This window comes from Polyodon spathula, chromosome 1 (assembly GCF_017654505.1).
Source record: "Polyodon spathula isolate WHYD16114869_AA chromosome 1, ASM1765450v1, whole genome shotgun sequence".
NCBI lineage: Eukaryota > Metazoa > Chordata > Actinopteri > Acipenseriformes > Polyodontidae > Polyodon > Polyodon spathula.
In genome coordinates, this window is record NC_054534.1 from 44581345 (window position 1) to 44595686 (window position 14342).

General features: G+C 34.9%; 1 protein-coding gene across 10 annotated transcripts in view; it reads left to right on the plus strand.

The window, feature by feature from the left end:
• The window catches only part of trpm3 (transient receptor potential cation channel, subfamily M, member 3), a 341244-nt gene that overhangs the window by 238941 nt on the left and 87961 nt on the right, over nt 1-14342 (plus strand). For all 10 annotated transcript variants that reach the window (XM_041256339.1, XM_041256333.1, XM_041256346.1 and 7 more), the window contains exons 2-5: nt 9032-9111; nt 10555-10738; nt 10971-11184; nt 12337-12461. In XM_041256339.1, coding sequence (XP_041112273.1) covers nt 9032-9111; nt 10555-10738; nt 10971-11184; nt 12337-12461 — 603 coding nt within the window. The remainder of the gene's footprint in view (nt 1-9031; nt 9112-10554; nt 10739-10970; nt 11185-12336; nt 12462-14342) is intronic.

Sequence of the window (14342 nt, forward strand, 5' to 3'; positions counted from 1 at the left end):
GGAATGGGTTACAGACAAGTACGCTGAAAGGACAGAAAATGTTTCAGGAGATTCAAATTCAGACCCGAACATTTTTTTTTTTTACCCAAATTGCAAACTGTGAAAAAGTTCACATTCCGACCCTACCCGACCCGCACACGCAACCTTAACTCTGCACCATTTTGTGCATGTATGACCTCACATATGACATCACTGATGACATAACTAATCACATGACAAATGCTCCTCCAAGACTGGCTGAACATAACACTGGGAAATCGTTCACCACAGCTTGGTCCCAAAGCATTTGGTGATCAGTGTAATACAAACAGAAAACTGTCCTTGCACATCAGTAACAGCGATGTGTCTAGCAAACTAGCCAATTATCACATTAGTATGTGTGTAAGGTGAAAGGAAGAGAAAAATAAGTATCAATTGTGAAACATGATTTTAAAATAGACATTACAAAGTTATTAAATCCATAAACAAAACAACAAATTGTATGAGCTCAACAAATGTATTTATAGAATTAGCATAAATCTATTGTCATTACAACTGTTGCACCAATTACTTTTGGACATAAAAGAAACAATGTCCCAGTGTATGGAACTATGACATAAAACATTTGCAAACTTTTAACATTGAAAACGCAAACCATTTTGAAAGATTACTGTTCTTATACATACACTGGAAATTATATGCTTTACGCATACTGATTCTGCACTCGGATAAACAAAGAGGATATTAGATATAACAGCCATTTCAATGTAAAATTTGTAAATAAAAAATGAATCATATAAAGTGATATAGCATTTAAAGTGATATATCATATAAAGTGACTGAGGTATCATACTTTCTGTTACTTGATGCTTCTTTTAAAATTTATATAACATGTATGATTCGAGATCGAGCAGTAACGTTTTGGTTTCTCTTTTCTCGGCAGTAAGTCCCGTTGCTGTTTGTGTAGTTGGGTAGTAACGTCATTTGTTGTCGATTTTAATACACACATCGCTAAAGCCCTGTGTTTTTTGCAAATACGAAATAACACAAAATAAAACGAAATGCAACACATAAAATTAAAGTAAAATGAAATACAGGAAGAGAAGAAATGTTTGTTTCTAAAATGGCTAAACCGCACATAACAATTAAACAAAGCTGCAAAGAATTTGAACATGAGGGGATGTATTCAGCTGGTGTTGACAAAATAATGATGTGCAGATTTTGCAGATGTCTGCTGGGATGGGAGTGGAAAGATACCATCGTTAAGCATCATTAGCTGTTTATTGCTTTTGGGGAAAATATGGCTTGTTTGCCTGTACTGATGAACCCGCTTTATATCATGATTGCCGAACAGGCATAGTTTGTGATATAAAGCAAGTCATGATATAAACCAGGTTTCATGTTTGCCTATGACAGCACGTTACGAGTGTCAGAAAAAAATAAAGAAAATGAACATTGAATTAAAGAGCAGTGGTTTAATACTGTACATTTGGTCGTTCTTTATATTTAAACACATGCATATAGTTTACTACAGGACACATACGTTTTATATCATTAACTGGAAATTATCTAAAAAAAGGCATGCATTATCGACCGATGAGAGCTGTCAATACTTGGTACTTCTTTTGTGTGCATTTATATAAGATCAAATTTGGTGACGTTGGTGTTTTGTAACTGAACTGTATCCCATTAAGACCACCCACGCAGCATTTGACGGGCTGCACAAAATGTCACTTTATCAGCTGAGATGATTATTGGTTGTTAGTTGCGTTGGAAATTAATTATATCCTACGGTTACTTAGAATAGCCCGGCCAGACAGCAACTGACAGGCTGCACAAAGTGTGGCAATAAGCAGGTTTGTGAGATGATATGAAGAGAGGTAATTTCTCAAAGAACCTATGGTGCATGCCAAGTGTTTTTATTTATTTATTTTTTAATTGTGATAATAAACGTGGTATGATATTAAGCGAGCTGATATAAAACTGGTTCATCTGTATTTTGTATTAGTATGCTAATTCTTTGTTTTATTTCAAGTGGTGCAAACTTTGCACTGGGGCAAATGCTGTTTTGGTTTTGAATGGATTTGAATGAATGAATCTGCTTTGCTTAGTGTTTAAATACTGAAAACCCCCAAGCTTGCTGTATACTGCTTCAGTGCAATGGGAGTGAAATACAAATCATATGTGTTTTTTGTTTTTTTTTAATGGGTAGATGGCTGTGTGTGCAATTATTATGACAGCCCCACAATAGTAGGGCAGTGTAGGTATTTTATTTTCTTGTATTTTTATAGAGGTCATGGGCAGTATTTACTGTAAATAGGGAGTTAATTAAAGAGTCTGGGACTGTATGCTAAGGTTACTGCCGCCAATGAGAAATTATGGTAACTAAATCATTTTTCTGTGCGAGGTCTGGTTATGTCACAATGTTTAAAAAAGCGGATAATGTTTAATAAAAAATATGTATATAGTTAAAACTTGATGTACACTTTACTATTACTGATTGATATACATCTATTTGAGTTGTTTTATTAATGTGTATCTGTAATAAAACAACAGTTGTGAAAATTAAAACAAAATAAAATGAAATCTGTGAAAAATAAATGGAAAATTGTAAAAAATTAAAATAATTTCACATCACTATACTGTACTCAAATTTAAGATGAGACTATTTTTGAGAAGTAAAATATGGTTTAAAAAGTGCATCTTAAATTCAAAGGAATATGGTATATAAAATGTAGCATTTCAGGTGTTCGCACTCATGAACTAAAACGTATAAATTATGTTAGTTTAAAAGTTAAAACCAAAAGAAAATGTTTTCCACCATTTTGGATCCAGTGCTAACCACTCTTTCCTCCCCAAGGCAGTCAGCTCAGTTAATTGTCCATGGTCTCCTTCTCCGTGGCCTCCCCGCCACTGAACTATATGTTTTTATTATTAGTCAAGGACCCAGTGATGGTTAATGGTTGTTCAATATTCCTGTAGATGGAGAACAGAGAAATAAAGTGAGGGGTATCTTGTCTTTCTAATTCGAATAGAGCATGATATATCAGCAATTAAAATGTATGGGAGGTACCGCCCATTGCTGGAAGTGCTGTCAGTCTCGGGCAAACCTCTCCCGAGGACTCGTAGGTGGCTGTCCAAATACATTTTTTGTCAGATTATTTATTTTTTCATAAGAACTAAAGAAGATCTTCCCCTCACAACAAAATAAATGTCATTTTAAATTGTTTTTTTGACAGAATATTTTTTTTCGTGAGAAGATTTTTTTAAAAGATAAAATGAACACATTTCCCACTCAAAATGAAAAGACAAATGTTACAGTCAATCTTATGGAGTTCCAATTATATACAGACATGTCATGGTTTACTAAAGATATATGATCTTCAGGCAGTTTAATTTTTTTTTTTTTTTTTTTTACTGAAAACAAAATGTCCGCCTCACAAAGAAAGATTTTTTTCTGACGAAAGATGATTAGACCCTCACAAAAAAGAATATTTTGTTGTGATGCGAGATCAAACATCTAACTGCAAGAGCTGTACTGAGCATGTTCAGAACAAAAATTTAAAACCCCTATACTTCAGGAACAGATTCATATTTTTTCACCAAACCAGAAAAAGGCACTATTCTGGACCAGTACCCTTGTACCCTAAAATTGTCAAACAAAAAATTCCAAACCATTTGGGAGCTGGAGACTGACAAAAAAAAAAAAAACAACAAAAAAAAAAAAAAAAAAAAAAAAACTTTACGTTAGATGTGGGAATCTGTATATCCAAGCAGAACGACATCAAACGGGATCAAAGTTATTAAAGTACAGAAGTTGGGATTTAACATTAAATCAGTGCACTGTAAAAGGAGAATTCATTCCTTGTTTCTCATTTGCATATCACTTGTGTTCAAGTAAATGTTTTTTTTTTCTTTCTAACTTTCGTTTATTGGTTTGAAATGTTTACCAACAATACAGTGACACGCATTACTAGAACAAAGCAATGGATAACTGAAACGGTATCCACTAAAAACAAACCAAAATGTTAAAATGCTGATCATACACAGGAAAATTAAATACATCTTAAAATAGCAATACATCTTAAAATTGCCTTACACGAAATTGTGACAAGAAAAATTCCCATGATGAAATGGGTTCTTTCTGTGTTCAAATCTCAAGTCACAGGACTTGCATAGTAATTGGGTGTCACAAGAGTACCAGATAATACAAATACTTCATTTTTTTCTCCTCACATGCTGGTCATAAAAAGCCGGCTCTCAAATAGAGCAAAGGCACAAGAGAGTACAGTTCAGTAATAGATGCAATTCCTTTTGCTGAGTGCCAGTCCCACAGGGGATTGTAAGAGGCAGAGATGGGAACTAATAAACTGAAAGCATTGATCCTCTACCTTTATCAGCTTGACAAGAACCTTCAGCTTTGGCATTACATGGACTGCATTTTGCAGATTAGCTCAAGACCTTAATTCTCTGATGAAAACAGGTAATACCATGTACCATATAGCATCTACCCCAGCTTCTTTCCAGCCGTTGGTTATACAACACAGTAAATGAATTTATATTTGCTAAGTGGCATATTTAAATTAGCCGCACATAGAAAGCAGGGTAAGGTCAAACAGTAATAAAAAATATTTAAATATACTATAATTTCAAAATATGAACATTATTTAAAACATTAAAGGACATGCCTGAAACAGCTTGTTGTTCACAGTGCAGTTATTAGTCTTTTTGACTGCATATTACATATGGTGTGAATTGTTATATATTTTATATACAGTATGCTTTATAAAATAGGAAATAAGCACTAAAACATTTTCCTTAATCACCCTGGAATGTTCTGTATACATTATCCTCCATACATTGGATGTGTTTTACTTTTAAATCATTTTAAATGAAACAGTTGTTTATTTACATTATTGATCCTATTCTGTTTGTTTACATGTTATGGTTTTGCTGTACATGAAGTGTGCTTCATTGTAAAATATAAAAGTGTTTGGTGAAATCATTTTTGTACCTAAACCTGGGGTGGCTTAATGTTGAACTGTTAATGATAGTTTCTGCACTTACCAGCAAAATGGTTTCAAGACAGTCATATATATTTGTATCGCCTAAATGTATATTTACTGTAACTGTGCGCATAGCCTCCTAGAACTGAAAACACATAGTTAGAGTTGCAGTATATATCCTTGGTATGTGTGTTAATGTAAGTACTAGCTGGTGCTAGAAATAAGGAGGCATCCCTGCGTGATGATGACTTCATTTATATAAGATAGGAGTTTGTAATATTTGACTGTTTAGAAATAAATTATTTAAGAAATATATATTATATATATATATATATATATATATATATATATATATATATATATATATATATAATGTTGTATAACATTTTAGTGTACTGTATAGCAACTGCAGAATAGGAATGCCACAAAAAAGTACATTAAATTTAACCTTTAATTTAAGTTAAACTTTTATTGCAATTGACTTTGTCTGGTTAAAAGTTTGCATATAATGAATGCAACAAGCAGATCCCTCCTAGCTAAAAGTTATGTATGAACATCAAATACTCTTAAACTGCATCTGCAGCTAAGGTGTTGCTGGTATGCAATTTGTCAGACCCCTGTAAAAGGCATTATGCTGTCTTTCACAAAATAATGAATACTTTTGCAGCCCTCAAACATTACTATCTAAAACAGTTCAGAATAGATTCTCAAAGCTCTTTACTCCAAATCATTATTTGCACAATATTTTTAGAAAGAGAAATATAGTAAACACCTTTCCAAATGATCTCACATTTTCATTGCGGTAAGTCAAGAAATCCAGGAAATTTTGGGGGACAGGGGCACTGATTTACAATTTTAGACCTGCTCAAAGTGGAACAGCTGATCATCCTAGCACCCAATAAAGTTACTAAATAAATCAGAACTACACCATTCCAACATTTAATTAAGGGATTGCAACTGATATTACATTGTTTTTGTAGTTGTAATTGGTGTTTTCTTTCATATATACAGTACTGTGCAAAAGTTTTAGGCAGGTGTGAAAAAATGCTGCAAAGTAAGAATGCTTTCAAAAATAGACATGTTAATAGATTATATTAACTAAATGCAAAGTGAGTGAACAGAAGAAAAATCTAAATCAAATCCATATTTGCTGTGACCACCCTTTGCTTTCAAAACAGCATCAATTCTTTTAGGTACACTTGCACAAAGTCAGGGATTTTGTAGGCATATAGTCAGGTGTATGATTAAACAATTATACCAAACAGGTGCTAATGATCATCAATTCAATATGTAGGTTGAAACACAATCATTAACTGAAACAGAAACAGCTGTGTAGAAGGAATAAAACTGGGTGAGGAACAGCCAAACTCAGCTAACAAGGTGAGGTTGCTGAAGACAGTTTACTGTCAAAAGTCATACACCATGGTAAGACTGAGCACAGCAACAAGACACAAGGAAGTTATACTGCATCAGGAGGGTCTCTCCCAGGCAGAAATTTCAAGGCAGACAGGGGTTTCCAGATGTGCTGTCCAAGCTCTTTTGAAGAAGTACAAAGAAACAGGCAACGTTGAGGACCGTAGACGTAGTGGTCGGCCAAGGAAACTTACTGCAGCAGATGAAAGACACATCATGCTTACTTCCCTTCGCAATCGGAAGATGTCCAGCAATGCCAGCAGCTCAGAATTGGCAGAAAGCAGTGGGACCCTGGTACACCCATCTACTGTCTGGAGAAGTCTGGTCAGAAGTGGCCTTCATGGAAGACTTGCGGCCAAAAAGCCATACCTCTGACGTGGAAACAAGGCCAAGCAACTCAACTATGCACTAAAACACAGGAACTGGGGTGCAGAAAAATGGCACCAGGTGCTCTGGACTGATGAGTCAAAATTTGAAATATTTAGCTGTAGCAGAAGGCAGTTTGTTCGCCGAAGGGCTGGAGAGCTGTACACGAATGAGTGTCTGCAGGCAACAGTGAAGTGTGGTGGAGGTTCCTTGCAAGTTTGGAGCTGCATTTCTGCAAATGGAGTTGGGGATTTTGTCAGAATTAATGGTCTCCTCAATGCTGAGAAGTACAGGCAGATGCTTATCCATCATGCAATACCATCAGGGACAGCATCTGATTGGCCCCAAATTATTCTGCAGCATGACAACGACCCCAATCATACAGCAAAAGTCATAAAGAACTATCTTCAGTGTAAAGAAGAACAAGGAGTCTGGGATTACATGAAGAGAGAGAAACAACTGAGGCTGCCTAAATCCACAGAAGAACTGTGGTTAGTTCTCCAAGATGTTTGGGCCAACCTACCTGCCGAGTTCCTTCAAAAACTGCGCAAGTGTACATATAAGAATTAATGCTGTTTTGAAGGCAAAGGGTGGTCACACCAAATATTGATTTGATGTAGATTTTTTTTTTCTTTTCACTCACTTTGCATTTTGTTAATTGATAAATATAAACTATTAACATGTCAATTTTTTAAAGCATTCTTACTTTACAGCATTTTTTCACACTTGCCTATAACTTTTGCACAGTACTGTATATTTTTTGCTAATAGTTGTAAATCATTTTTAGAGTCTGTCCCACAACCCTTTAGTTAAGACAGTGTAGCTCAAAGGGCCTAGAAGCTTTCTAATAACACTGCTCTAAGTATTAATCCAACTGTGATTATTAATATCTCCCTTGTGTGCAGATTCCTTCTGGCATTATAGTGTGTTATTTCTGCAGAAATTAATTTTCTCATGGGGAATTATAAGATCTCTGACCATGTTATCGCACTTTCACATGCGTGCTTTCAAAGACAAAAATTCAAAAGAAAATGTCAGCTTGCCAATGCCTGTGCCTGTTAAATCCCAGTTCAGAGGATTTGTTGTTGTTGAGGCGTCAGATTAGAGGTTCAAACCGAGCTCCAGTTTTTTTGGCCTGCCATGAATGTCTAAAACATTTCTAATGAGGCTAATCCTAGGGCACATTCCAGGTACCTAATAGGCCCCAGCTTTCTGCTTACTTTTTAAGCTCACTTGTTTAGGACTGAATGAACAAGTTGTTATGCACTCAGTCACAAGTGTTGTTAATAGAAGAGCAGCCAGTTCTGGAACATTGGTGAAACAAATGCAAGTGGGCTTTCTCTAACTATAAACTAGTGCGTGAAGGTAAAGCTTATTCTTTTCTTTAAAATGTGCCAAGGTTCTTGAAACAAATACAGATACACTGTATTTATATAACAATGAACATGTGGGATATTGTATAGAAACTTTTTTTTATTTGAATAGATTTTTAAAAATGTATTTTCAAATTGTATCTGTATGATTTAATCCAAATGAAGGTTTGTGTTTTTACTGACAATTTCTGTTTGGTAATCTTGCTTTGCAAATCATTAGAAATGATGCTAGTTATAGTATAGTATAGTATAGTATAGTATAGTATAGTATAGTATAGTATAGTATAGTAGTAAACCAGCAGTAAAATGTAGTAAATATGTCAAAACAAATTGCAATTTTGTAATATATCTTGAGTGTCAGTATGAATGCTTCCTCTATGATTGAAATTGTTTGCATTCAAAGAGGAAAAATATAAAGTAATACCGTGACAAGCATAATAGATGCATTTTAGACATTTTATTTACATCTATTTTTTTTTTTTTTAATCTTGAACATAGTGCTTTATTTATGAGGAATCTGGTGTTTTCTTTAGCGATTAATATACACAGTATATTTCTATATATTTTCTACAGTTCTAGTTGCTTGCATGCAACCTCCTCATGTGAACTGCAAGGTATAAAAAAATTATCTAGTATCTAAAGTAAAAACTTGCCATGAAAGATCTGTGACTATGCAGCACAATGGTTATAGGTTTAGATACAAGTTAAACCACCCCCGTGACAGTAAGAAAGAGGTCTCCTTCTACAATAGTACACTTATATCAAATGTACTTGTTAACATAAACAAAAACATCACAGTGAAATGTATATTACTACCCAGCAATCCAAACATTAAACCAATCAAACAAACAAACTGAATATCTAAAATGACTGTGCCTTTTATTTATTTGACAGACACAGAAATCCTGGATTGAGAGAGCATTTAGCAAGAGAGAATGTGTTCATATCATAGTGAGTGCAAAAGACCACCATAGGTAAGTAAATAGTTCTGAAACAACAGTTTCAAAAATATGATTAATGATGTTTTACACTGCATGCTCATTTCAGCTTTTATTTGCTTCTGAGATATGGTTCAGATTTCAGTTTTACTTTATTTTATTACCATTTTAGTGACTATTTATATGATGTGTTACTACAATATGCTGTAGTGGAGTATGAACGCCCACACCGTTCAATAGCATGTCATTATCGGTAATTATTTTTATGTCATTCCCACATCCCACTGAACATATGTGAACTGAAAGATAGGAGGTCAGCCCTTAATGATGTTTGATGATGAGGGGAAGTGGAGGGGTTCTTAAATTACCCAAAACTTAATGATGCAATACTTTAATGTTCCCTATATTTTTCTCTCCCAATATTTGGCAATTAGTTTAGCTTAATTTTGCAAAGTTTTACTAAAATTAGCCAGGCATTCCTTTTTTATTCATTCAAACTTTGTTTATTAATACACATTAAAAATCACCTTTAAGAGGAAAGAAATAGCAAATTGAAAAAAAACAGGCCAAATGTGCTTTTTTAGCAGTACACATGAGGTAATACAAACCAAACAGGGTAAATCCATCTGTCTGGGTCTGGGTGTTTATAAAATATCAAGATCCATATTCTTCAGGGCAATCCAGCTCAATATACTTAAGCATAGTTAAGTATAGTGAACTGTAAAAGTACTATGTATATTTACTGTGGCAAGCTTTTATAAGGGCTATATCAAAATAAAAAACTCGAGTAATGTTAACTTTGCAATAAAAGGGAGCATATTGTACGATTGAAAACTACACAGATTAATAGTATGTTGTCTATTACAGATTTATTAAGGATAATTTCAGTGGGTATCCTGTGAATACGTATGGTTCAAGTGACCTCAATTCTGCCTTATGGAGTGTATTAAAACATCTGTTGGCAATTGTGGAAAACTAAAGTTATTTATCTACAGCTGTGATCAAAGGTTTTGCATCACCCTATAGAATTAACTCATTTAGCTTCATAAAGTCGAATGAAACCTGTTGAATAATGTTACGTTAACATACTGAATTACATACTGCTTTCGTAGTGTTCCCTATACAAAATTTTACATGGAATACTGTACTACTATTATGGCCTCTGGTAGACATTTGCAATATAATTTTCTTTGATTACATTAATTTAAAGTAAACATCTAAATTATGTTTATATAGGTTTTTTTTTTAAACAATGTCTCAATTCGAAAATCATAGGTGATGCAAAACTTTTGGCCACAGCTGGTGGAAATTAATATGCATCTATTGCAGTACATAATTCAATTTTATGAGCTGCAGAATGTAAGTTTGAATCACATTACATCAGTATGTTTGCTGTTGTAATTATACTTGGCAGTACAGTATATCATAGGTGTGAGGTTAACAGTAAGAGGTGTTAACAACTGTTTCTCTTTGCTATAGGTGCTGCTGCGGACGTCTCATAGGTCAACATGTTGGACTGCCTCCAAGCATCTCAACCTGTCAGAATGAGAACAGTGACAACCAGTCAGAGAAATGGTCAATTAGCAAGCACACGCAGCTCAGCCCTACGGATGCTTTTGGGACCATTGAATTCCAAGGAGGGGGGCACTCAAATAAAGCTATGGTAAATTTAGCACTTCTTGTCCTGTAGTCAAAGGGGACATAAACCCCAACCAAAACCAAACAGAATCGTAGTAAACTTTAAAGCACATACCTAAATGAGTTAACCTTTTTGTCCATAACGTTTAGGACTTTGGAAGTGTTACATAAATAGTTTTTGTTTTATGTCCTGCGCTTTGATTCTAGTCCATGTAATATGGATGAATGTGAATGTAGGATTTTATTTCCCCCTGTAGTACGTCCGTGTTTCCTATGATACGAAGCCTGACCTCCTATTGCATCTGATGACAAAAGAGTGGCAGCTAGATCTTCCCAAACTTCTGATCTCAGTCCATGGGGGCCTGCAGAACTTTGAACTCCAGCCAAAACTTAAGCAGGTCTTTGGAAAAGGCTTGATTAAAGCAGCTATGACAACAGGGGCATGGATCTTCACTGGAGGAGTGAACACAGGTATGTAAGCAAGTGGGCACGGAACAAGAGGGAGTTCTCTGTAATTCATTGAGGTTTAAAATTGTAAACTGGTTTGTCCCAGCCCTGCAGTTCTGGTCTTTTGATCTTAGACAATGAAACCTGACACATGCTCTTCTAACTGAGTGTTCAATTGTTGCCTCCACTATTGGGGCTGTGCCAGCATTGTTCATCATACTGAAACTTGTGTCTGCTTGTAATTGGATATTAACATTTTTGTTTGCTTGTTTATAGTTTCAGTATTTATTTATTACATTAATCTGTAGAGATCATAATGTATTATTCAATGTGATTCACACTCCCTTCATATCAATGTCAAAACAGAAATAAATATAACTGGAAATTACAGCACCCAATACTGTAGTTATTTTACCCCACTGTGACTCTGCTCAGTTATGATATTTGGCAAGATCAAAATCCAAGGCACTGTAGCATATGTGTAGGAAATAATTACATTCTAGAGTCATAATGGAGAGGTAATGTTAGCGACCTAACACATTTGAAGGGACCAGCAAAAACATTTCCATTATAAAGAATTATAAAGGAGTCAATGCCAAATAGCATAGCCATGCCAGCTACTGCACATGCAGTATACTCTGAACTAATAAAGATTTTTGTTTGTTGAAAAAGAAACAAAAACAAAGTCATAAAAAACTGAAACAAATAAAAAAAAAATTAACCCTTTCATGTAAGGCAACCTCATATGGAGACAGATCAAAAACTTTTTTAGTCTTTATATGGTGACATATGGAATATGCAAATGCATGATGACCTCATATGTGGATGCTATTTTTATGAAAAATATATTTTGTATGTGTTCAAAACTACTTTATTCTGCTATTTTCAATATTGCATGGGTTAATAATTTCAATGCAAATCCTTTAAATACTGTAAGTACTGTATATAGTGTAGAGAGAGGAGACTTTATTTATAAATAATATAGGTGCAAAATATGACATTTACGATGTAGTTATAATGCAACAGTATGAGGTTAGTTAGTATATAATCTAGTTCATTGACCCGCCAGTTAAGAAATAATCAGTTTGATCTAATTGACTTTTGAAGAGCATGCCTACATTGGATTCTGTCTAACAGAGCTGTGTGAAATAATCAGTTAATTTGTATTTATTACAGGAGTGATTCGCCATGTTGGGGATGCATTGAAAGACCATGCATCAAAATCAAGAGGGAAGATCTGCACCATCGGCATCGCTCCCTGGGGTATAGTGGAAAACCAGGAGGATCTCATTGGAAAAGATGTAGGTCTTCTGTAAATATTTATTTTAGTGTTGATGTGGTAAACTTACTTTCTAATGACCCTATATTGTTTTAAATAGATGGCATTTTCACCAAATGACCATGATATTTTTATATAATAAAATTGACACATGCCAGTGTTAAACAAAATCCCCTTTCACACTGACGCTCCTACCTGGGTCCCTAGCTGACCCACCTCAGGATGGAGGTTGACATGCTTTGACAAAATGCATGATGAAAGTTCGTAAGCGAACAAAGTAACAAACAGTTTCACTTCTGTAAGCAACATTTCTGTTTATTCTGTTTAGTCATATTTCTGTTGATTGAGACACACCATGAGCAGCAAACATTTGCTGTAAGCAACAATTCAATCCAGAGAAGCTTGGATGCAAACGTCGGTACATGCGCCCCATCTCGAAATCCTGAACAGATGAAAGGGTGACCATTGCTGCTTCAGGGGCATTGTGTACTTGCTTCTGTCATCCAGGTAGACCCTGCTTCTTCAAAAAGCACTGTGAAATTGCATAGCCGACACACATGACAGTGTGAAAGGGGCTTAAATGTCAACCAGATGTTTACTGTCTTGGCCTGATTAATATAAGAGCAAACAAAATCTGTCACATGTGTGGGTTTAGCCCATGGTGACCTATACATTGCATTGACTCCTGCAATGTGTTATTTGTGTTCTTCGCAGGTGATGTGTAAAGTATGGCACTGTTACTAACTATCTTGTTAAACATGTAACAACAAAAATGAACAGTTTTACAAGAGCTAATGGGAAAGAAAAGCATTGTGTCTTGAAGCCTGTGCAACAGTAATATTCTGCTGCATTATATTATTAGAAACTGAATAAAATTAAGTTCAAACATTATCCAGCAAAAGATTAGGGGTCCTTACATATGATGTTTCGAACTAGTTTTATACTGTTACAATTATTTTATTCTCTCAGAAAAATTGCCTTTGCACTTGCTTTAAAACAGGGCCCTACATAATTAGTTCTAGCATTACCCAAAAACCACGAGTTGAATTTCTGTTGAATTTAGTGTTTTACCAAGAAGAAGTTGCATTGTTAAGTAAGCTACTGATAAATGAAAATAATGAAAGCACTCCAATGTCTACATTTTTCTCCTATGGAAAATCAGGCCTGATGTTTGCAACAAATATATACAGTGCCTATAGGAAGTATTCACCCTTCTTCAACAATTCCACAGTTTGTTTTGTTACAAACCTGAAATCTTGGGAAACAAATCAATTAAAAACGAAAACCTGAAAAGTCTTCATTAGATAAGTATTCACCCCCTTTGCTACGACACTCCTAAATAAGCTCAGGTGCAACCAATTGCCTTCAAAATTCACACAATAAGTTAGATGGAGGCCATCAGTGTGCAGTAAAAGTGGTTCACATAATCTTAGATTAAATACATCTGTCTCTCTGAGGTCCCACGGTTGGGTAGTGCATTTAAAGCAAAGATACTACCATGAAGACCAAGGAGCTTTCAAAACAACTCTGGGATAAAGTTGCGGAAAAGCACAGATCAGGGGAGGGGTATAAAAAAGATTGTAGGCATTGACTATCCCTTGGAGCACTGTCAAGTCATGAACCCTTTGCAGTACATTTATTTAACCCTTGTCAGGCACATCGGGTTCAATTTATTTTCACATGCTCTGTTTATTTTACATGCGGTGTTTAAAATATATATTTTTTTCAGTGTAAAACAGATTTAAAAGGCATTGAATCGCAAAATGACACTCAGTACTGTATCTCAGCCAAGCCTCACCCCTTGTTTGCTGTATTTTTCACATACCTCATTATAGACGCGCATACTGAAAAATCCACTCATGATTATCAAACTCCTCAATAATGCGATCCAAGTCATTATTTT